Source organism: Salvelinus fontinalis, chromosome 22, assembly GCF_029448725.1.
Source record: "Salvelinus fontinalis isolate EN_2023a chromosome 22, ASM2944872v1, whole genome shotgun sequence".
Lineage (NCBI taxonomy): Eukaryota > Metazoa > Chordata > Actinopteri > Salmoniformes > Salmonidae > Salvelinus > Salvelinus fontinalis.
Genome location: NC_074686.1, coordinates 6,150,667 through 6,176,399, shown reverse-complemented (window position 1 = coordinate 6,176,399; position 25,733 = coordinate 6,150,667). Strand labels below are relative to the sequence as shown.

Genomic DNA, 25,733 nt, shown 5'->3' with positions numbered 1-25,733 from the left:
AATAAGAGAAAGCAGCTCTGACTTCCCTATGTGGAAATACTGTACTTATGGTACACCTGGGCTCAATGTCCGCCATCTTGTTCTCATTATTTTAGTTTGGTTCCATAAACGCCTCCCATAATCAAAAGGTCTTGTCAACCTGCTGCTGTCGTCGGTGTGTTACAGTATTCATGTGTATCGCTTTGACATTACACACCACACACACACAATCTTAAAAGCAGCCTAAACGTATCCTCGCAACAGGAGACAAAAATAATTACTTTGGCTTCTTGTCAAAGAGCTTTACGAGTACACGTAGGGATGTGGTCATCCTGTATCTAGGCCTTTTTTCACGGAGGTCTCATCAGAAGAATAAGCTCATGCCGTAGTTCTCCTAAATTGATTTGAAAACCTTACAGTTTGGCATAGTCCCGGGCGCGGCAGAGTTTCTCATCAGTGTTGTACTATCAGAGCTTCAATGGGTGGTCACCACTTCACATGCGTACAAGAAGATCATTCGGTGCAAGAGAGCTTCATTTGGATTTTTCTGTATGCAACTTATCTGAGCAATTTAATATTCCTGTCTCGGGTTGCTTTTAGACGCTTTGTGTGTTTTTCTAAGAAGTACATGTCCTTTTTTGAGGCAGATCAGCTTTTGCCCGTACATATCCAGTTCAAGTGTGCTTCGAGCAGCTTGAGGGTCAGAGCGAGGGTTGTATCCACTGTTATACTGCAGCTTCAGATTTCAGAACAATCTTTCTGCAGTTCCTCTTCGATATGGCTGTGTTCTAGGTTCAGTAGAAAACCTGTGGCCCTCAAGACATTGTAGTTCGGAGCTATCACTTACCTACTCAACATGGTCAAAAGGTTAGGCATAGAAATGCATTGGCTGTACCTGAGCTTTCCAAACATCTATCCAAGGGCCCAACACAGAGAGAGACCAAAAAAATTGCTTATTTGGCAAAAACACGAGAGCTAAAATGATTTCCTTTCGCGAAACATAGGCAGGTCTGTTACAGAAAGGGTCATCGATCTGGTGAAGGGAGAGAGAAAACACAGGCAAAACAATTGAATCACTCCGAGTTACTGCAAGAATGCACAATAGCATTGAAGAGATGTGGAGGAGATGTCAAAACAGAGTGAGGGAGTGTCAATGATAGTTCACATTGACCGGTTCATGTTTGTCGGGTTACACTTGGAGATTGATTCAATGTTACATCGACCACAAACACAGCCAATGCAGATCAAAATTCTACACCCGTAAATAAAACCATTGTAATTCACTACCTGTAAGTGGTAAACTCAGCCAGGTCCTTAATGAACCTGGGATGATAACAGTAGTTCTTACACACACACACACACACACACACACACACACACACACACACACACACACACACACACACACACACACACACACACACACACACACACACACACACACACACACACACACACACACACACACACACACACACACACACACACACACACACACACACACACACACACACACACACAGGTGTAGGTTGAGTGTCCTGACATCCCAGTGTGACACTAATCATTGCCTGCTACAGGCACCAAGAAAGGCATGTCATTGAAACTATCTGACGTGTCAACCTTTTAGTGCCTACTCCACCTGTCCCCCTGTACATGGCTATCTAACTGGGTATTATTTTTATACCGGTAGCTATCTCTACTATCACACAGGAATTCACAGGTCTGGTGACAGTGAATGGTTAAGGTCAGGCCAGGGAGAACAGGAGAGTGCAGGGCCATAACATCTGCGTTTGCTTCTATGGCTTTACATCTAGATACGGGAAGAGAAACACCGACATAGACTATTGTGGTGATTACATCTTGGTCGTTACATGAACATGTTATGATATAATGTCTCGCACATGTTCCCAACTCATCCATTTTTCATGAAAACGTATGAATAAGTCATTTGCGCATCTCATAACCAAACGTATAGTAATCGAGCCAGGGGCTTCTTTATTGTGGCGGTGTGAGTGTGAGCGGATGTGAGCACAGGCCCAATATGTTTCCTCCCTTTAGTAAGGCCAATTTTAAAATCGCTATTGTGTAAGTTATGGCAACTACTTTTGATAGTATAACAATGGGTTCCACCTTAAAATATGTGCAGTGGTGGTAAAGGTAGCCAACTTGAGTAAAAGTATAAATACCTTAATAGAAAGTTACTCAAGTAAAAGTAAAAGTCACCCAGTAAAATACTACTTGAGTAAAAGTCTAAAAGTATTTGGTTCTAAATATACTTAAGTATCAAAAGTAAAAGTATGGATCATTTCAAATTCCTATTAAACAAAGCAGACTGCACCATTTTCTTGTTTTGAAAATGTACGGATAGCCAGGGGCACGCTCCAACACTCAGACATAATTTACAAAAGATGCATTTGTGTTAAGTGAGTCCGCTAGATGAGAGGCAGACGGGATTACCATGTGTTGTCTTGATAAGTGCGTGAATTGGACCATTTTGTCCTGCTAAGTATTAAAAATGTAACAAATACTTTTGTGTGTCAGGTAAAACGTATGGAGTAAAAATTTGATTATTTTCTTTCGGAATGTAGTGAAGTAAAAGTTGTCAAAAGTATAGATAGTAAAGTAGAATACAGATACCCAAAAAACGACTTAAGAAGTACTTTAAAGTATTTTTACTTATTAAGTACTTTACACCACTGAATAAGTGTTCCTAATACATATGTATTAAATTGCATGGTAATTACAGAGGCAGGTACAATGTAATTAGAGCCTAATTTCTCTTTTTACCTGATACCTGCATTATCTCTTTCAATCATGGCTAAGGGGAAGGTTCCCGTCTTTCCATGGATAAACCAACTAGGCTAGTAATTTGACAATTTTATTCATATTTATGGATGGAATACAAGTTTGTTACTAAGGCACATGAAAGTTCACATGTTCCAGAAGGCATTTCTGCCACAAAACGCATTTTGAGTAAAAAAATGTACGTTCAAATGGCCCTCCTGTGAAGTGGTAGCGTGCGACATACGCATCCTGAAACAAGTCACATATGTGACTTTATTTCCCTCTAATTTCCAACAAAAACATTAAACGACTACTTACATTTCCCTCAAAACCCTGAACAATGTATCCACTTTTTAAAATGTTCTACAGTGAGCCATTCTAATGCTGGTGGGGTGTCTCAATACTACTGAGGCCTTATGCAGTCCAGTAAGCCAACTGTAAATGGATACAGGATTCACAAATGTTTCATCATCCCACTGTTTGTGTCTGAAAACATGAAAGACAGGCTGGCTTGGTTGCCATACAGTGCATTCAGAAAGTATTCAGCCACCTTGACTTTTTTCATATTTTGTTACATTACAGCCTTATTCTAAAATGGATTCCACTGTGTTTTGTCAGAGCAAAAACCAAGCCATGAGGTCGAAGGAATTGTCTGTAGAGCTCCAAGACAGGATTGTGTCGAGGCACAGATCTGGGGAAGGGTACCAAAACATTTCTGCAGCATTTAAGGTCCCCAAGAACACAATGGCCTCCATCATTCTTAAATGGCCTCTACTTGTTACCCATCCCGGATCTGGGATAATTGTCATCAGCAACGCTGAATAGCATAGCGCCACAGTCAAATAATATTACTAAAAATATTTATAATCATGCAATCACAAGTGAAATATACCAAAACACAGCTTAGCTTGATGTTAATCCACCTATCGTGTCAGATTTTGAAAATATATTTTACAGCGAAAGAAATCCAAGCTTTTGTGAGTGTATCTTTCTATGCTACATTAGCTTAGCCTTATATTAGCTTGGTTAGCTTGGTCACGAAAGTAAGAAAATCAATCAAATTAATCGCTTACCTTTGATAATCTTCGGGTGGTTCCACTCACGAGACTCCCAGTTACACAACAAATGTTCTTTTTGTTCGATAAATATTACTTTTATATCCAAATACCTCCGTTCGTTTGGTGCGTTATGCTCCGAAATCCACCGGAAAGAGTGGTCACGAAAACGCATACGAAAATGCCAAATAATATCCATAATGTCCACAGAAACATGTCAAACGTTTTTATAATCAATCCTCTGGATGTTTTTCAAATATATATTCGATAATATTAGGACCGGGAGAAACAATGGCCGCCTTTCTCTGTTGCGCACAACTCACTCTGAGAGCCCCCACCTATCCACTTACGCAATGTTTTTTAGCCAAAAACGAAAATACTGCCCCCTAGCCTTATTAAATGGAAGTAGTTTGGAACCACAAAGACTCTTCCTAGAGCCTTCCTGCCCGGCCAAACAGAGCAATCGGGGGAGAAGGGCCTTGGTCAGGGAGGGGACCAAGAACCGGAAACCTGGCACCAAACCTACGGTGAAGCATAGCGGTGGCAGCATCATGCTGTGGGGATGTGTTTTCAGCGGCAGGGACTGGGAGACTAGTCAGGATCGAGGGAAAGATGAACTCCGCAAACTACAGAGAGATCCAGAGTGCTCAGGACCTCAGACTGGGGCAAAGGTTCACCTTCCAACAGACAACGACCCTAAGCACACAGCCAAGACAACGCAGGAGTGGCTTCAGGACAAGTCTCTGAATGTCCTTGAGCGGCCCAGCCAAAGTCCGGACTTGAACCAGATAAAACGTCTCTGGAGAGACCTGAAAATAGCTGTGCAACGACGCTCCCCATCCAACCTGACAGAGCTGAAGAGGATCTGCAGGGAAGAGTGGGAGAAACTCCTCAAATACAGTTGTGCCAAGCTTGTAACGTCATACCCAAGAAGACTCAAGGCTGTAATCGCTGACAAAGGTGCTTCAAGAAATTACTGTGTAAAGGGTCTGAATAATTATGTAAATGTGAAATTTCTGTTGTTAATATGTAATTAATTAGCAAAATAATCTAAAAAAGGTTTTTGCTTTGTCATTATGGGGTATTGTGTGTAGATTGATAAGTAAAAAAAACGTATAATACGTTTTAGAATAAGGCTGTAACATAACAAAATGTGGAAAAAGTCAAGGGGTCTGAATACTTTCCGAACGTACTGTACATGTGCGATTGCCATTTTTTCCAGAGAACAAATGTGTACATTTTCAGAACATAAAACATGACATAAAACTGCAGTTTGTGGTCAGCATTTTTTTTTATGTATTAAAAGTCCCTCCACAGGTGTTTGTTTTTTAAATGGCCTATCATAATGGATTTCTAGTTCATTAGTGAAAAGGGTTTGTGTAAAATTGTCCAAATGGCCCTTTTTTTAAATTTTATTTTTTACATGTGATTCAATACATGAGACACAGATGTGAATTTCTGCATAAATTGGTCATAAAATTCACAACAAGTCACAACAATAGACAAACACAGTCTGCTTAAAGAAATAGCACACAAATGTTTTTATTGTTCTTGTCTATATTGAATACATCATTAAAACATTCACAGTGTAGGTTGGAAAAAGTATGTGAACCCCTAGGCTAATGACTTCTCCAAAAGCACATTGGAGTCAGGAGTCAACTAACCTGGAGTCCAATCAATGAGACGAGATTGGAGATGTTGGTTAGAGCTGCCCTGCCCTATAAAAAACACTCACAAAATTTGAGATTGCTATTCACAAGAAGCATTGCCTGATGTAAATCATGCCTCGAACAAAAGAGATCGCAGAAGACCTAAGATTAAGAATTGTTGACTTGTATAAAGCTGGAAAGGGTTACAAAGGTATCTCTAAAAGCCTTGATGTTCATCAGTCCATGGTAAGACAAATTGTCTATACATGGAGAAAGTTCAGTACTGTTGCTACTCTCCGTAGGAGTGGCCATCCTGCAAAGATGACTGCAAGAGCACAACGCAGAATGCTCAATGAGGTTAAGAAGAATCCTAGAGTGTCAGCTAAAGACTTAAAAATATCTCTGGAACATGCCAACATCTCTGTTGATGGGAAGAAAACACTGCTATCCAAATAAAAACATCGCTGCACGTCTGAAGTTCACCAAAGAGCACCTGCATGTTCCACAGCGCTACTGGCAAAATATTCTGTGGACAGATTATACTAAAGTTGAGTTATTTGGAAGGAACACACAACACTTTGTGTGGAGAGAAAAAGGCACAGCACACCAACATCAAAACCTCATCCCAACTGTAAAGTATGGTGGAGGGAGTATCATGGTTTGGGGCTGCTTTGCTGCCTCGGGGACTGGACAGCTTGCTATCATCTACGGAAAAATGAATTCCCAAGTTTATCAAGACATTTTGCAGGAGAATGTTAGGCTATCTGTCCACCAATTGAAGCTCAACAGAAGTTGGGTGATGCAACAGGACAACGACCCAAAATACAGAAGTAAATCAACAACAGAATGGCTTCAACAGAAGAAAATACGCCTTCTGGAGTGGCCCAGTCAGAGTACTGACCTCAACCCGATTGAGATGCTGTGGCATGACCTCAAGAGAGCAGTTCACACCAGACATCCCAAGAATATTGATGAACTGAAACAGTTTTGTAAAGAGGAATGGTCCAAAATTCCTCCTGACCGCAACTACAGAAAACATTTAGTTGAGGGTATTGTTGCCAAAGGAGGGTCAACCAGTTATTAAATCCAAGGGCTCACATACTTTTCCCACCCTGCACTGTGAATGTTTACACGGTGTGTTCAACAAAGACATGAAAACGTATAGTTGTTTGTGTGTTATTAGATTAAGTAAATTATGTTTGTCTATTGTTGGGACTTAGATGAAGATCAGATTACATTTTATGACAAATTTATGCAGAAATGCAGGTAATTCCAAAAGGTTCACATGCTTTTTCTAGCCACTGTATGTTTTCATAAATGAGAGGCTTTGTCAATGAATGATGTTTTAGGAAGCCTTAACTCGCGGCTTTTCAAATAAACGTTTATTGATGAACAACATAACCCCAGAAGATGGATAGGATGGATATCATAGCTCTTTAGAAACATTTAATCACATGAGAAGAACAAGGCTGGAACATCTTGCATATTCACTTTAGAACTTTTGGCCTTTGCTACAAGAAGGACATTATCTAAGTAGCAGATCTGTTTTCATCAGATCCAAACAGATCTACAGCAACACAACCTGTATAGTTGTTACATCAACCACAGTAAGTAAGATGCGTCTGTTGTACACGAGTCCTCGTATTGTACGTTACCCGACAAGCTAATGACATTGTGAACATTTTTGGACTCCCATTCCCTCCATTAAAGGATTACCATGGTGACAGAATAAAGAAAAAAAAACATGCTCTGTCTGGTGTTGGCTGCATCATACCTCATGATATCTGCAAACAGCCCCTAATAGGTGATGGCTGGAGCAGACCGAGAAACAGACAGGCTCTTATCAGGCCTTATCAGATTTTCTACCGCCATCATTCATCTGTTGGAAGCCAGAGAAGGGGAGTGTACTGTAAGTAAACCTGAGATTTACCCATCCCTATTCCTATTCGTCTCAGGGGGTTGACAGACCACCGTGTATCATCCTGCTTCTCTGAGTGTGTTACGAAAACACAGGCATGCTCTGCCAAGAAAACCGAGGCTTGGGAGAACTGGAAGAGGATGAACACGCACATGAACTCTATCTGTGGCTAATTGTGTGTGACTTCCATGTTTCAGCACCACTTCAGTGCTTTTATATCCCAGTAAGTGAACCTGATAGGGAACTACATTTGAGTCAGGAACGGTTGGATACTGATTGAATAGACGAAAGGCAAGTGCTATAAGGTGGACACATTTATTGCTCTCGCGTCGGTGATCTCATCCACCCTCACACACACTCTTTGACTCGATATGTGTTGTTGTTGTTCCATAGGTAGTGTGAGTCCAGGAAATAACCATGTGACGATGTCATGCTCTTTTCCCATGTTAGAACGACCAGTCCCATTACCGCAGAAGAAAATACAACATGACAAATGGCAGCATGGTGGCTGCATTCAAAATGAAGAGTGCAAACACAGCTTGCCAATGGGGAAATTAGGAGAGTGAGTAGAAAGATACCTTGGCTTGTCACGTCCGTCTGATGAACACGTTGGCCAATGCATCAGAGGCTGACAATGACAAAAAGCTTCCCGACAGTGACTTTTGGGCACACACATCATGACTTGTGTCAAACAGTGGTCCAAGAAGCACAGCTAAACGAGTTGGGGCTAATTACGGCTGAATTGCTATCTATTCCCCATAGTGGATCAGGTTGCAGGGTTGATAATGTTGTGGAAGGCTGACAAACACTAGGGACAAAGAGTAGTAGGCTATATAGACAATCACACAGAATAATCTCGGTGTATTGATGAAGTGGATGAGGTATTTATTCAGAGAAAATCATTGATGTTGAAGGGGCACTGAATGAAATATTAAAATTAAGGGGCTACAATTAAGATTTCTTTGTTAGAATATTTTTTTTTTAATTAACAGGTAGAGGAAGTCTGATATCAACAGGTATCAGCTTTCAGCAGGTGCCAGTTGCACTTCGTGCATGCAGTCCATTGCTATAATCTTGGAGATGTCTTACCCAAAATGTCACTTAAATGTGACATTAACTCAATGCAGAGGTATGAGGTGGGGTCCTCTTGAAGCAGACCTAGACCTAATCTTTAGAGATCGTCTTTATGGCCGGTGTACGAGGTAGGTCGGCATTGGTTGATGCCCTGCCCACTGGGCACAGACATCAGTCCAACGTCTAGTTTTGGTTTACATTTGGTTGAGCTGTCAGTTAACATGAATTCAACACGAAATCCCACCAAAAAATCCCCCTGTCAAAAAAGTTGGGGGAAAAAAAGACGACATTCCCTTAAGTTGATGACTTTTTGCAAATCCAACCACTTTTCCACGTTGATTCAACGTCATCGCATAACATTTTGTTGTTAAAATGACGTGGAAACAACGTTGATTCAACCAGTTTTTGCCCAGTGGGTGGAACTGGAAGTAAAGTCTAGGGGGACATTAGTTGCCTTGTTAGGGAGAATGGAGGAGTATGATCTTCTGTAAACACTTCTGAAGGGTCCCTCTACCCTTTGCCGAGAGAACAGCATTGCAGCACCGTCCACTTGTTTAAATACAAGCCAGATCAAGCAGATTACAGAAGCTAACGGGCCTATGGGGGATCTAAAACAAGTTTGCACTGGAAACCGAATCACCCTGGAAATGCAGTGATTGTCCACACTTCAGTGAACCACCTGGAACCTTCTCCGGCCAGGCTAACCTGCAGACGGACATTGTTTAGTGTTGACTCTGCTTCTCAAGTTATGGAGGAAAGAGTAGCTGTATGACATGGCAGATATCTCTAAGTGGCGCCAAATTCCGCTTGCCTCGCAACAAGCAGCGCAGATCATATTCTTTGTTGACGAGTTTGTTTGCGCACGGGGTCAGTCAACCTGTTGATTGCAAATGAAAAGCCAGGCTCGTGATACATAATGTAAACTGCTATGTGACAATGCTGATCAAACGGATTTGTAAAGAGTCCTATGAATGCTGCAGGAGTCTAAGTGTTCAGAGATAGGCTTTAGTGCGCTACAGTATGTACCTGCTTTGTGTTGTGAGGCTACAGAGCACATGTTTGTGTTGTGTGTACAGGTGCTGTAACAAGGCATTTGCAGAATTATAGCCGAATTGACATGTTAGCATTGGCATGCAATATTCTGTAGACTTTTGTAACTTCTTAGTCCTGAAGATGAATGACTACTTGAACTTTCAGTTTGCTTTAGCTACAATGCTAAACTGGTGAGTTGTAGGGGAAAGTACTCATGAGGTTTAAACCACAAAAGCTTTTAGAGGCCGCACAATTATACACAGTACCAGTCAAAAGTTTGGACACACCTACTCATTCCATGTTTTTTCTTTATTTTTTACTATGTTCTACATTTTAGAATAATAGTGAAGACATCATAACCATTAAATAACACATATGGAATCATGTAGTAACCAAAAAAGGATGTATTTTATATTTCAGATTCCTCAAAGTACCTACCATTTGCCTTGATGACAGCTTTTTACACTCTTGGCATTCTCTAAACCAGCTTCATGAGGTAGTCACCTGGAATGCATTTCAATTAACAGGTGTGCCTTGTTAAAAGTTCATTTCTAATCAAAATCAAATCAAACTTTATTTGTCACATGCACCAAATACAACAGGTGTAGGTAGAGCTTACCATGAAATCCTTACTTCAAAGCCCGTGACCAACAACGCAGTTCAAGAAAGTGTTAAGAAAATATTTACAACAAATTTGTTAAAGCCAATCAGTTATGTTGTGACAAGGTAGGGGTGTTATACAGAAGATAGCCCTATTTGGTAAAAGACCAAATCCATATTATGGCAAGAACAGAACAAATAAGCAAAGAGAAACGACATGAAGGTCAGTGAATTCTAAAAATGTAAAAAAAAGAAAATAAAAAAAAAGGTTCTTCAAGTGCAGTCGCAAAAACCATCAAGCGCTATGATGAAACTGGTAACCAGAGTTACCACTGCTGCAGAGGGTAAGTTCATTGGAGTTAACTATAGCCCAAATTAATGCTTCACAGAGCTCAAGTAACAGACACATCTCAACATCAACTGTTCAGAGTGAATCAGGCCTTCATGGTCAAATTGCTGCAAAGAAACCACTACTAAAGGACACCAATAATAGGAAGAGACTTGCTTGGGCCAAGAAACACGAGTAATGGACATTAGACTGGTGGAAATCTGTTCTTTGAGTCCAAATTTTAGATTTTTGGTTCCAACTGCAGTGTCTATGTGAGATGCAGAGTAGGTGAACGGATGTGTAGTTCCCACCGTGAAGCATGGAGGAGGAGGTGTGATGGTGTGGGGGTGCTTTGCTGGTGACACTGTCAGTGATTTATATAGAATTCAAGGTACACTTAACCAGCATGGCTACCACAGCATTCTGCAGCGATACGCCATCCCATCTGGTTTGCACTTAGTGGGACTATCATTTGTTTTTCAACAGGACAGTGACACAACATACCTCCAGGCTGTGTAAGGGCTATTTGACCAAGGAGAGTGATGGAGTGCTGCATCAGATGACCTGGCCTCCACAATCACCAAAACTCAACCCAATTGAGATGGTTTGGGATGAGTTGGACCACAGAGTGAAGGAAAAGCAGCCAACAACCACTCAGCATATGTGGGAAATCCTTCAAGACTGTTGGAAACACATTCCAGGTGAAGCTGGTTGAGAGAATGCTAAGCGTGTGCAAAGCTGTCATCAAGGCAAAGGGTGGCTTCTTTGAAGAATCTAAAATATATTTTGATTTGTTTAACACTTTTTTGATTACTACATGATTCCATATGTGTAATTTCATGGTTTTGATGTCATTACTATTATTCTACAATGTAGAAAATAGTAAAAATAAACAAAAACCCTTGAATGAGTAGGTGTGTCTAAACTTTCGACTGGTACTGTATGTGTCAAACACATTTGTCATTGTTGCTGTATGATCACACTCTTGCTCTTTAATTTTTTAAGTTTCCTGGTTTATGAATGTTTTGTTTTCTATTTTGAAACGCTACCATGGCGCTAAGCCGCAGCTAATGGAGCTATGAGTGGGTTTCCCCGTTGACTGTTATTCTCTCATACCTTACATTCCTCATGTGACACTGCCACATCTGGGCACCACCAATGACAACGAGAGGAACTAAGGTCACAATCAAGAATTACAATAAAAGAGCGCTTCGTGAAAATTGACAGGCAGTGACTTTTTACCTTTCCGTAAACTTGACCTGAACTTTGCCATCCGAGGAGGATAGGGGAGATCCGGCTGCTTTGACAGGGGACAGAGCCCAGTGCCGGTGTTGAGTTCGGGCTCAAGAGTGGAGAGGATAACTAGGAATGGCAGCACGTTCGAGTTAATGGCTTGGGGGAGTCACTCGTCGGGTCGTCTCACCATGATGACATCATCCCTCCAGGCAAGTGCCACGTTGGGCTGTTTAAAGAATCAATCAAGTCATTAGTCCAAGGTGCTATGAGGCAGACTAAACATGTCTGTCTGTCTGTCTGTTTGTCACTCTCATCCGGGGACATGTTATCCATGGTGCAGGCCCAACCTGTGACAAGATGCCCGCTTTGTCTCTCGGCAGTTCTTTTCTTTCTCGTGTGTTGAGTAAATTACTTCTATCCTTAAGTCGTTTATATGCATTCCCTTGCAAGTGAATCCATGAGAGATTGAGTCGCTTCATTTGTTGCCTCGAGGATTTTGAGCTTACATTGTGAGCTCATTGTACTGTAGGCCTTGTTGAAGTACCCTTCTGGATTTAGTTGTAGTTGAACAGCTCTCTTCTCTCAGCATACCACCCTGCATACCACTGCTTGCTTGTCTCTAAAGCTAAGTAGGGTTGGTCCCTAAATGGGAGACCAGACGCTGCTGGAAGTGGCGTTGAAGGTCCTATATGGGTCACTCTTCCCTCTGGTCTTAAGATTGAATCCCAATGCCCCAGGGCAGTGAAGAGGAAATTGCCCTGCGCAGGGTGCCATCTTTAAGATGGGATGTTAAACGGGTTTCCTGACTCTCTGTCATTAAAAATCTCATGGCACTTATCGCAAGAGTATAGGGGTATTAACCCCATTGTCCTGGCTAAATTCTCAACCTGTACCTATTTCCGTCATGGACACCTAAATATTATTATTATTGTTATTATATACTCAAACACATAGATACTCACATTCACGCCAAGACAAACACACACACACACACATCTTCATTCCCTAATTCTCACCTCACAACCGTCAAGTGTGAAAAGTGAAGTCTGCACACTGAGTCCTGTTAACACAGCCAGCCATTGTGTGTATGCTTTACGGCCTCCTGAGACCACGGAGGGACTCGACTGTGGGTGTTTCAGTAGGAGAATATGTAGAGCTCACAGGTCTGCCCTGGACTCACAACTCCAAACAGGAGAATAATACACTGTTATGGCCCGCATTAGCACTTGCAATGAATGGTATGGTCGCTGGCGCAGGTTCAGCGTTGCCATGGCAAACCTGAGGATTAGGGGCTAAAGCCTCTTCTCTGTCCTCATAGTGTCAGCACCACAGTGGAACTCTGACTGGATTGCACAACTATGTAATGAATTCAAATATGCCTCGTTAAAGGAGCAGGTAAGTACGAAGGGTCTTAAGCTATTGAAGTGGGTACGAATGAGTTGCTAAAGTCTCTATTGGGAGATAACCCTGAGTTAAGTTCAACTCACTTTAACAGTTTTCTTTCTTCCATAATGTGAAAAGAAAACAATGTGCTATTCGTGTAGGAGGCGAATGTGAAGACAATGTAATACTTTTATGACAATTTAAACTTTTAATGAAATTTTTATATTTTTAAATCTTAATATTTATAAACAATTCAGTAGTCTCGGTTTGAATTGTGTTGCATTTACAGTTGAAGTCGGAAGTTTACATACACCTTAGCCAAATACATTTAAACTCAGTTTTTCACAAATCCTCACATTAAATCCAAGTAAAAATCCCCTGTTTTAGGTCAGTTAGGACCACCACTTAATTTTACGAATGTGAAATGTCAGAATAAGAGAGAGAATGATTTATTTCAGCTTTGATTTCTTTCATCACATTCCCAGTGGGTCAGAAGTTTACATACACTCAATTAGTATTTGGTAGCATTGCCTTTAAATTGTTGAACTTGGGTCAAACGTTTTGGGTAGCCTTCCACAAGCTTCCCACAACAAGTTGGGGGAATTTTGGCCCATTCCTCCTGACAGTGCTGGTGTAATTGAGTCAGGTTTGTAGGCATCCTTGATCGCACACGCTTTTTCAGTTCTGCCCACAAATTTTCTATAGGATTGAGGTCAGGGCTTTGTGATGGCCACTCCAATACCTTGACTTTGTTGTCCGTAAGCCATTTTGCCACAACTTTGTAAGTATGCTTGGGTCATTGTCCATTTAGAAGACCTATTTGCGACCAAGCTTTAACTTCCTGACTGATGTCTTGAGATGTCGCTTCAATATATCCACATAATTTCTGATCCTCATGATGCCATATATTTTGTGAAGTGCACCAGTCCCTCCTGCAGCAAAGCACCCCCACAACATGATGCTGCCACCCCTGTGCTTCACGGTTGGGATGGTGTTCTTCGGCTTGCAAGCCTCCCCCTTTTTCCTCCAAACATAACGATGGTCATTATGGCCAAACAGTTCTATTTTTGTTTCATCAGACCAGAAGACATTTCTCCAAAAAGTACAATCTTTGTTCCCACATGCAGTTGCAAACCGTAGTCTGGCTTTTTTCTGGCGGTTTTGGAGCAGTGGCTTCTTCCTTGCTGAGCGGCCTTTCAGGTAATGTCGATATAGGACTCGCTTTACTGTGGATATAGATACTTTTGTACCTGTTTCCTCCAGCATCTTCAGAAGGTCCTTTGCTGTTGTTCTGGGATTGATTTGCACTTTTCGCACCAAAATATATTCATCTCTAGGAGACAGAATGCATCTCCTTCCTGAGCGGTATGACAGCTGCGTGGTCCCATGGTGTTTATACTTGCGTACTATTGTTTGTACAGATGAACGTGGTACCTTCAGGCGTTTGGAAATTGCTCCCAAGGATGAACGAGACTTGTGGAGGTCTACAATTTTTTTTCTGAGGTCTTGGCTGATTTCTTTTGATTTTCCCATGATGTCAAGCAAAGAGGCACTGAGTTTGTAGGTAGGCCTTGAAATACATCCACAGGTACACCTCCAATTGACTCAAATGATGTCAATTAGCTAATCAGAAGCTTCTATAACCATGACATCTTTTTCTGGAATTTTCCAAGCTGTTTAAAGGCACAGCCAACTTAGTGTATGTAAACTTCTGACCCACTGGAATTGTGACCCACACTGAATTATAAGTGAAATAATCTGTCTGTAAACAATTGTTGGAAAAATTACTTGTGTCATTGTCACGTTCCTGACCTGTTTTCCTTTGTTTTGTATTCATTTTAGTTGGTCAGGGCGTGAGTTGGGTGGGTTTGTCTATGTTTTGTATTTCTATGTGGGGTTTTGTGTTCGGCCTGGTATGATTCTCAATTAGAGACAGGTGTGTATTGTTTGTCTCTAATTGAGAGTCATACAAAGGCAGCCAGGGTTTCACTGGTGTTTTGTGGGTGTTTGTTTCCTGTGCTAGTGTTTGGGCCACACAGGACTGTTTGAGGTTAGTCACGTTTGTTGTTTTGTATTTTGTAGTGTTTTCTTGTGTTTTACATTAAACATGTACAATTACCAATCCGCATCTTGGTCCGATCCATGCTCCTCCTCGTCTGAGGAGGAGAACGACATTGACTGCCTTTACAGAAACACCCACCACAACAGGACCAAGCGGATTGGAGCCGGAGGAAAGGAACTAAAGCAATGGAGAGAAGAGGAATGGAGTTGGGAACAAATATTCAATGGAGAAGGACCCTGGGCTAAGGTTGGTGTGAATCGCCGCTCTCGGGAGGAGAAGGAGGCAGCCACAGCCCAGGAGCGCTGGTATGAGGAGGCAGCACGTATGAGAGGCTGGAAGCCCGAGAGGCTCACCCAAAAATTTCTTGGGGGGGGGCTAAAGGGGAGTGTGGCGAAGCCAGGTAGGATACCTGAGCCAACTCCCCGGGCTTGCCGTGGAGTGAGAGGGCGTCGTACTGGTCAGACACCGTGTTATGCGGTAAAGCGCACGGTGTCCCCAGTACGCGTGCTTAGCCCAGTGCGGGCTATTCCACCTTGCCGCACTGGGAGGGCTAGGTTGGGCATCGAGCCGAGTGCCATGAAGCCGGCCCAACGTATCTGGTCTCCAGTACGTCTCCTCGGGCCGGTGTACATGGCACCAGCCTTACAGGTGGTGTCCCCGGTTCGCCTGCATAGCCCAGTGCGGGCTATTCCACCTCGCCGCACTGGCAGGGCTACGGGGTCCATTCAACCTGGTAAGGTTGGGGAGGCTCGGTGCTCAAGAGCACGTGTCCTCCTTCACGGTCCGGTATATCCGGCGCCACCTTCCCACCCCAGCTCAGTACCACCAGTGCCTACACCACGCACCAGGCTTCCAGTGCATCTCCAGAGCCCTGTTCCTCTTCCACGTACTCTCCCTATGGTGCGTGTCTCCAGCCCGGTGCCTCCAGTTCCGGCACCACGCACCAAGCCTCCTGTGCGTCTCCAGAGCCCTGGACGCACTGTTCCTTCTCCCCGCACTCGCCCTGAGGTGCGTGCCCTCAGCCCGGTACCTCCAGTTCCGGTACCACGCACCAGGCCTAGAGTGCGCCACGAGAGTCCAGTGTGCCCTGTTCCTGTTCCCCGCACTCGCCCTGAGGTGCGTGCCCTCAGCCCGGTACCTCCAGTTTCGGTACCACGCACCAGGCCTATAGTGCGTCTCAGCCGGCCAGAGTCTGCCGTCTGCCCAGCGGTGCCTGAACGGCCCGTCTGCCCAGCGCCGTCTGAGCCATCTGTCTGCCCAGCGCCGTCTGGGCCGTCTGTCTGCCCAGCGCCGTCTGAGCCATCTGTCTGCCCAGCGCCGTCTGAGCCATCTGTCTGCCCAGCGCCGTCTGAGCCATCTGTCTGCCCAGCGCCGTCTGAGCCATCTGTCTGCCCAGCGCCGTCTGAGCCATCTGTCTGCCCAGCGCCGTCTGAGCCATCTGTCTGCCCAGCGCCGTCTGAGCCATCTGTCTGCCCAGCGCCGTCTGAGCCATCTGTCTGCCCAGCGCCGTCTGAGCCATCTGTCTGCCCAGCGCCATCTGAGTCATCCGTCTGCCACGAGCCATTAGAGCCGCCCGTCTGTCCCGAGCCAGTAGAGCCGTCCGTCAGTCAGGAGCCGCTAGAGCCGTCCGTCAGTCAGGAGCCGCCAGAGACGCCCGCCAGTCAGGAGCCGCCAGAGACGCCCGCCAGTCAGGAGCCGCCAGAGACGCCCGCCAGTCAGGAGCTGCCAGAGACGCCCGCCAGTCAGGAGCTGCCAGAGACGCCCGCCAGTCAGGAGCTGCCAGAGACGTCCGACAGTCCGGAGCTGCCCTACAGTCCGGAGCTGCCCTACAGTCCGGAGCTGCCCTACAGTCCGGAGCTGCCCTACAGTCCGGAGCTGCCACTCAGCCCGGACCTGCCGGAGTCCTTCAGCCAGGACCTGCTGGAGTCCCTCAGCCAGGACCTGCTGCCCCTTATCCCGGTGTTGCCCCTTATCCCGGTGTTGCCCCTTATCCCGGTGTTGCCCCTTGTCCCGGTGCTGCCCCTTGTCCCGGTGCTGCCCCTTGTCCCGGTGCTGCCCCTTGTCCCGGTGCTGCCCCTTGTCCCGGTGCTGCCCCTTGTCCCGGTGCTGCCCCTTGTCCCGGTGCTGCCCCTTGTCCCGGTGCTGCCCCTTATCCCGGTGCTGCCCCTTATCCCGGTGCTGCCCCTTCATTTAGGTGGGGTTAGTGGGAGGGTGGTCATTGGGAGGGGGATAAAGAAGCGGGGATTGATTATGGTGGGGTGGGGACCTCGTCCACCGCCAGAGCCGCCACCGTGGACAGACGCCCACCCAGACCCTCCCCTAGACTTTGTGCTGGTGCGCCCGGAGTTCGCACCTTAAGGGGGGGGTTCTGTCACGTTCCTGACCTGTTTTCCTTTGTTTTGTATTCATTTTAGTTGGTCAGGGCGTGAGTTGGGTGGGTTTGTCTATGTTTTGTATTTCTATGTGGGGTTTTGTGTTCGGCCTGGTATGATTCTCAATTAGAGACAGGTGTGTATTGTTTGTCTCTAATTGAGAGTCATACAAAGGCAGCCAGGGTTTCACTGGTGTTTTGTGGGTGTTTGTTTCCTGTGCTAGTGTTTGGGCCACACAGGACTGTTTGAGGTTAGTCACGTTTGTTGTTTTGTATTTTGTAGTGTTTTCTTGTGTTTTACATTAAACATGTACAATTACCAATCCGCATCTTGGTCCGATCCATGCTCCTCCTCGTCTGAGGAGGAGAACGACATTGACTGCCTTTACAGTCATACACAAAGTAGATGTCCTAAACGACTTGCCAAAACTATAGTTTGTTAACAAGAAATGTGTGGAGTGGTTGAGAAACTAGTTTTAATGACTCCAACCTAAGTGTATGTAAACTTCCGACTTCAACTGTATATTTGTCTTGTATGTGTACACATACATTGACAAAATCAACTTACAACCAAATAAATGTTGCTCATTTCTTTTTCAAAAGCACAACATGAGCCAGAGACTGATTAGGAACAGCTGTGTTCGGCCTTGAAAAACTGACGCAATCCGTTCTGTGCTTCATTGCCGTAAGTTAGCCATTTTGTCAAAGAAAGTGTTATGGGCGAAAGACCAACTTGGGACCTCAACAGTTTAAAAAAAATGACGGTAGTAGCTTTGAAACCACGTTTGTTTTCTCAATAATGTTTAATGTTTACATTCCTATGAGAATTAAGATCTGAGATTACACAACTCAATTAAGATGAGGTAAATACGAACAGCTTGTGTGTTATGGAAAGGCAGACTATGCCAATACAAGCTGGAATAAAAGGAAGTTGTTTCTGATATGACCGTTTCTACATCGTAATTTTATAGAGTACACATGTATTGGCACGTAGGCCAATGACTGCATGGCCGCGCACGTCTCCAACACCATCATTAAAGTTGCTACACAGGATTTATTTATATTTTTGCGCATCGTAATTTCAGAAAATGTCTATAATATATCTGCTGTAATAGTGGAATGATATTGTTTCACAGTATTACAGTATTGCTACTTATTCACCGACTGATTTCTCCTGCCTGAGTGGCATCTGTTGTCAAAATGTGGCTGTGTTATCTAGTGGAAATTGCTGTGTAATTTCCTGGTTGCAAAAATTCAACGCGGTTTGCTCAATTTCAGTTTATGTGAGAAAAGAAGCATTGAATATTGTAGAGAATCATTGTACCATCTAAATCGTTGTAAATATATTTTCAATAACAAAACGTTTTATTTTTGAAGCTGCTGGACCAAAACCATTGTCTTAAGGTGGTGGACCAAAACAAAGTCAGAACAGCTTTCCCATTTTGACAACAGATGACTATCCGGTGGGAGAAACCATTAGGCGAATATCACAGCCAATCCCAACACTGGTGGGTAAGTAATACTATGAAACATTATCATTCCACTATTAGTGGCAGATATATTATGTACATTTTCTGACAATGCAAAATGTCCCAAAAATTCTACGTGTAGCACCTTCAAGTTTGCTGATGACACGACGGTGTTTGGCCAGATCACCAACGACGATGAGACAGCCTATAGGGAAGAGGTCAGTGACCTGGCAGTGTGGCACCAGGACAACAACCTCTTCCTCAATGTCAGGAAGACAAAGGAGCTGATCGTGGACTACAGGATACGGAGGGCTGAGCACGCCCCCATCCACATTGACAGGGCTGTAGTGGAGAGGGTTGAGATCTTCAAGATCCTCGGTGTCCACATCACTAAGGAATTATCATGGTCCCCACACACCATCACAGTGTCACGGTCGTCAAATGAAGTAGACCAAAGTGCAGCGTGGTGAGCGAACATATTCCTTTTATTTAGGATGACGCCGACAAAAACAATAAACAATACAAAATCACCGTGAAGCTTAAGGCTATAGTGCCACAAACAAAGACAACTTCCCACACTGAAAGGATGGTAAAGGGTTACCTAAGTATGGTTCCCAATCAGAGACAACGATAGACAGCTGTCCCTGATTGAGAACCATACCCGGCCAAAACATAGTAATACAAAATCATAGAAAACAAAAACATAGAATGCCCACCCCAAATCACACCCTGACCAAACCAAATAGAGACATTAAAAGGCTCTCTAAGGTCAGGGCGTGACAGTACCCCCCCAAAGGTGCGGACTCCGGCCGCAAAACCTGAACCTATAGGGGAAGGTCTGGGTGGGCATCTATCCGTGGTGGCGGCTCAGGTGTGCTCCACCACTGGCTCACCCCTCTTTGTTGGTACCTCTGGTGCGGGGACGCTCGTCGCCGACCCCGGACTGGGGACCCTCGTTACGTGCCCCGGACTGGGGACCCTCGCTGCGGGCCCCGAACTGAGCACTCTCGTTGCAGGCCCCGGACTGGGCACCCTCGTTGCGGGCCCCGGACTGGGGACCGTCCCCGGAGGCTCCGGACTGGAGACCGTCCCCGGAGGCTACGGACTGGAGAACGTCGCTGGAGGTTCCGGACTGGGGACCCTCGTTGCAGGCCCCGGACTGGGGACCGTCGCTGGAGGCTCCGGACTGGAGACCTTCGCTGGAGGCTCCGGACTGGAGAACGTCGCTGGAGGCTCCGGACTGGAGAATGCCGCTGGGGGCTCCGGACTGGAGACCGTCGCTGGAGGCTCCGGACTGGGGACCGTCGCTGGAGGCTCCGGACTGGAGGCCGTCGCTGGAGGCTCCGGACTGGAGACCGTCGTGGGAGGTTTCGTGCCATGACTCCTCACTGGAGGCTTCGTGTCATGGATCATCACTGGAGGCTTCTTGCCATGGATCATCACTGGAGGCTTCGTGCCATGGATCATCACTGGAGGCTTTGTGCCATGGATCACCACTGGAGGCTTAGTGCCATGGATCATCACTGGAGGCTTCGTGCCATGGATCCTCACTGGAGGCTTCTTGCCATGGATCATCACTGGAGGCTTCGTGCCATGGATCATCACTGGAGGCTTCTTGCCATGGATCATCACTGGAGGCTTCGTGCCATGGATCATCACTGGAGGCTTCGTGCCATGGATCATCACTGGAGGCTTCTTGCCATGGATCATCACTGGAGGCTTCTTGCCATGGATCATCACTGGAGGCTTCGTGCCATGGATCCTCACTGGAGGCTTCGTGCCATGGATCATCACTGGAGGCTTCTTGCCATGGATCATCACTGGAGGCTTCATGCCATGGATCATCACTGGAGGCTTTGTGCCATGTATCATCACTGGAGGCTTCTTGCCATGGATCATCACTGGAGGCTTTTTACCATGGATCATCACTGGAGGTTTCTTACCGTGGATCATCACTGGAGGCTTCGTGCCATGGATCATCACTGGAGGCTTCTTGCCATGGATCATCACTGGAGTGGAGAGACACACGGGAGGCCTGGCTCTGGGAGCAGGCACAGGACTCACCAGGCTGGGGAGACATACAGGAGGCTTAGTTCTGGGCGCAGGCACAGGACTCACCAGGCTGGAGAGACATACAGGAGGCTTTGTCCTTGGCAGAGGCACCGGATACACTGGGCCGTGGAGGCGCACTGGAGGACTCGAGCTTAGAGCCTGCACAACCCGTCCTGGCTGGGTGGTTATCTTCGCCCTGCAAATGCGGGGCGCTGACACAGTGCGCAGAGCCGGCGCAGGATATCCTGGGCCGAAGAGATGCACTGGAGACCAGGCGCGCTGAGCCGGCACCATCCTTCCTGGCTGGATGCTCACCCTAGCCCGGCAGATGCGCCGGGCTGTGAACGCGCACTGGAGGCACTGTGCGCTCCACCGCATAACACGGTGCCTGACCAGTACGATGCTCGCCCCGGTAAGTACGGGGAGTTGGCTCAGGTCTATAACCCGACTCTGCCAATCTCCCCGTGGGCCCCCCCAAAAATTATTGGGGCTGCCTCTCGGGCTTCCTTGCTAGCCGTGTTCCCTCGTAACGATGCCGTTCTGCCTTTGCTGCCTCCAGCTCCTCCTTGGGACGGCGATATTCCCCAGCCTGCCTCCAGGGTCCTTTACCGTCCAGGATTTCCTCCCAAGTCCATGAGTCCCCCTTACCACGCTGCTTGGTCCTTTTGGGGTGGGAAGTTCTGTCACGGCCGTCAAAGGAAGTAGACCAAAGCTCAGCATGGTGAGCGAACATATTCCTCTTATTTAGGATGACGCCGACAAAAACAATAAACAATACAAAACGACCGTGAAGCTTAAGGCTATAGTGCCACAAACAAAGACAACTTCCTACACTGAAAGGAGGGAAAAGGGCTACCTAAGTATGGTTCCCAATCAGAGACAACGATAGACAGCTGTCCCTGATTGAGAACCATACCCGGCCAAAACATAGAAATACAAAATCATAGAAAATAGAACATAGAATGCCCACCCCAAATCACACCCTGACCAAACCAAATAGAGACATAAAAAGGCTCTCTAAGGTCAGGGCGTGACACATAGTTGTGAAGAGGGCATGGCAATTCCTCTTCCTCCTCAGAAGGCTGAAAAGATTCAGCATGGGCCCTCAGATCCTCAAAAGGTTATACAGCTGCAACATTGAGAGTATCTTAGCTGGCTACATCACTGCTTGGCAATTGCATTGTATCTGACCCCAAGGCGCTACAGAGGGTATTGCTTACGGCCCAGTACATCACTGGGGCCGAGCTCCCTGCCATGCAGGACCTATATGACAGGCGGTGTCAGAGGAAGGCCCTAAAAATTGTTATCCAAGTCATAGACTGTTCTCTCTGCTACCGCATAGTGAGTGGTACTCATCCACGAAGTCTGTATCCAACAGGACCTTGGACAGTTTCTACTCCCAAGCCACAAGACTGCTAAATAGTTAGTTAAATAGTTATCCAAGTAGCTACCCGGACTATCTGCATTGACCCTTTTTGCACTGTCTTTTGAGTCATCACGTACGCTGCTATTACTGTTTATTATCTATCCTGTTGCCTAGTAACTTTATCCCTACCTATTGTATATGTACATATCTACCTCAATCACCTCGTACCCCTGCACATTGACTCGGTGCTGGTACCCTGTGTATATAGCCAAGTTATCGTTACTCATTGTGTATTTATAACTCATGTTATTATTTTTCCTTTCTGCATTGTTGGGAAGGGCCATTAAGTAAGCATTTCGCTGTTAGTCTACACCTGTTGTTTATTAAATGTGACAAATACATTTGATTTGAGAGTGAAAATTGTGAAAATTCCTACATTTTGTAACTTTTGAGATATATCGTTTCTCCTTTTCAGTTTATTGAGAAGTCATTGAAAATAGATGCCCTTTTTTCAATAATTGAATTGGAATTTCAGTTTACTTCCTGAATTGACTTCCTTCCATTCGAATTGAGCCCAACCCTGGGCTGTGGACTGTTTGATAGCATATCTTATTTGACAGCATGGCATTTAAGCTAATGTTTATGGCAGTGCTAGTAGTTTTGATTTAATGCGCTCAAGGACTCATTTGGACTTTGGACTTCGTAACAGGCACCCACGTTTTAGGACACCAGCGAAGTACATCAACTGTACCCAGTTTTCCCAGATATGTTTGCACATGCTTTGTGTCTTGGGTAGCCAGGGTTTGTTATCTTGGGTCTCCTCCATGCATTAACTCACACACCCCTCCTTCTCCCACACTGTGAGTCCAACATTAGGTTGTATCAGCTATCACAGAATACACACACTTTATCACACACACATCAGGGTGGTTTGGACCACAGTGAAGTGATGAGGGCCTGGTCATCTCCATCTGTTGATAGCCTTCCCTGAATCATGGGATGTCAGGACACTGGTCCATAATAGGGACTTGACCTTTGACCCTGGGCCTTTCACCACACTATTCCCTCGGCTTCCCTCGCTGGCTGCTGATGAAGACATTCCTCTGTCTACCCTTGGATTTCGGTTTTGTTTTCCTTAAAACACGGAGAGATCTCCTGGATTGGTATTTTGACAGCTTTCGCAGAGCTTCGCACCATGTTGTGGCTATTTTTGGTGAGAGGAGAAGAATTACATTAGATACGATATATCACTTCACTCAATATGAATATAAGTATGTAAACATTGAATTCTCTTACCACCTAAATGGGATAAAACTCGATTTACTTAAAACCACGGAAATACAACACAGCATTGTGAACCCCTGTGTTATATAGTTGAGTGGTGGACAGTGAGAATCCTGTGGCATCCCCTGTGTACTGTAGTGCAGGGGAGACGGGAACAGACTGAGTGTGTACAGGGGCAGGGCTACCACACAAGCCTCAGGTCAGAGAGCGTGTAAACCAAGCCTCGCAGTCTGAGCACATCCTCTGTGCTTGGGGTCCCTCTCTGCCTTACACACGCACCCACGCACGCACCCACGCACGCACGCACCCACGCACGCACCCACGCACGCACCCACGCACGCACGCAGGCACCCACACACACACACACACACACACACACACACACACACACACACACACACACACACACACACACACACACACACACACACACACACACACACACACACACACACACACACACACACACACACGAGAGAGAGACTCGTCCATAAACACACATTCCTCTGCAGTCTCTGTGAGGGGCAGGCTCAGAGTGTGCTGGAAGCCTGGGGCTGTTCTTTAGTGAGCCTCGCTCCAGTCGTTTAGTCACACAGGGAAACCAGAGCAGAGACGGAGGAGGAAGAGCAGAGCAGTCACACAAGAGGAGGTCTGACGACACTATCCGTATGCACCGACCCTTGTATTTAACACATGTAGACATACATGCACACGCGCATGCTACATTGATACAGTGTAAACAAGGACCATCTATATAAACACACTAGGTGTCACGGTGCAACACGTGTATGCGGCGAGCCCTGGACGACTGGACTTCTGGCTGACTTCTGACCCGGACACGTAGCGAGCGTGTGTTTAAGTGTGTGTGAGCACACCGGAGATGCCCTCCAGACCTTCTCACAGTAGGAGGTCCAGCACGGGGATGGATGACACATGTTCGACATCGACTGGGATCCTTACAGCATTCTGATCCACTAAAGGAAGTACTGGCCCAAGACTGACCGCTAAACAGAAGAAAAGTCATCCAGAAGCCAACGATAAAAGGACTTTACTTTTCAACCTTTCCATCCAGGCTGGAATGATGTTGTGGAAGAAGTTTGCCTACCACTTGCTTTCGTTGGCAGCCCTACTGGTGGCAGTGGGCTGCAGCGGGGGGGAGCATAGAAAAGGGACAGATGGCAGTGCCAGCAGCGCAGGACAGGGTAGCACAGGTGGCAGCACGAGTAGCAGCAGTAGTAGTAGTAGTAGTAGTGAAAGTAGTAGCAGCAGTAATCGGATGTACCACAGAGTCCAGCATGGACAGTGCACCTACACCTTTATCCTACCTGAGGGCGACGGCAGCGGAGGGAGTTCGTGCCAACAAGGGAAAGCCGCGACGCAGTTTAACAGCGCCAATGCGCTGCAGAGAGACGCTCCACCACTGGAAGAGGACTTCGCTTCCCAGAAGATCCAACACCTGGAGCACGTCATGGAGAACTACACTCAGTGGCTGCAGAAGGTAAGGGAGAAGTGGCCACACTGTCATAAGCAATGCAATGCGGTGACTGGAGTCATAGTTGGAAGCTTGTGCAGGTGTTCTTTTATGTTTACTTTCCGAGTATGCATTGAAGCGGTCTGTGTTTATGCAAGGGCTGCAAGGGCGAGTGTCTGGCTCTGATGTTTTTTTTTTGTGACCCCTTTAAATGTAAGTGTGTTTGAGAATGATGTTCTCTGGCTTTCAATTGGAGTTTCCTTGTGGTTGTCTTAATGAAAGTTCTTACAGTATTGTCAGGGATACATCTGTGCACTCCGTGGCTGGAGCTGTGTTCAACGACTCTGGTATTCATGGTTTAAGATCTTGGCGAGGATCTAGAATTGATGAATGATTATTATGACAAGTGTAAAACTGTGAACAAATCTCCCGAGGAATCAAGTTAAAAGCCTTTGTACGCCTGTCCCATAGCGACAAAATAACCGACATCCATAAACAATTTACATCCACAAAGCTGTTTCGTTACGCAACTGTATATATTAACCATTGATCTATTTGTGCAAGATCAGTATTTGGTGCTTCTCCGAAAAAACTCTGTGCTCCCTGAGCAAATTCCACAG

At 45.7% G+C, this 25,733-nt stretch overlaps 1 protein-coding gene across 2 annotated transcripts in view; it reads left to right on the top strand.

The window, feature by feature from the left end:
* The first annotated feature begins 24,154 nt into the window (after nucleotides 1-24,154).
* Nucleotides 24,155-25,733, top strand: part of angpt1 (angiopoietin 1) — a 57,548-nt gene continuing 55,969 nt past the window's right edge. For both annotated transcript variants that reach the window (XM_055876046.1, XM_055876045.1), the window contains exon 1: nucleotides 24,155-25,140. In XM_055876046.1, the coding sequence (XP_055732021.1) occupies nucleotides 24,721-25,140 (420 nt within the window). In that variant the 5' untranslated portion in view covers nucleotides 24,155-24,720. The remainder of the gene's footprint in view (nucleotides 25,141-25,733) is intronic.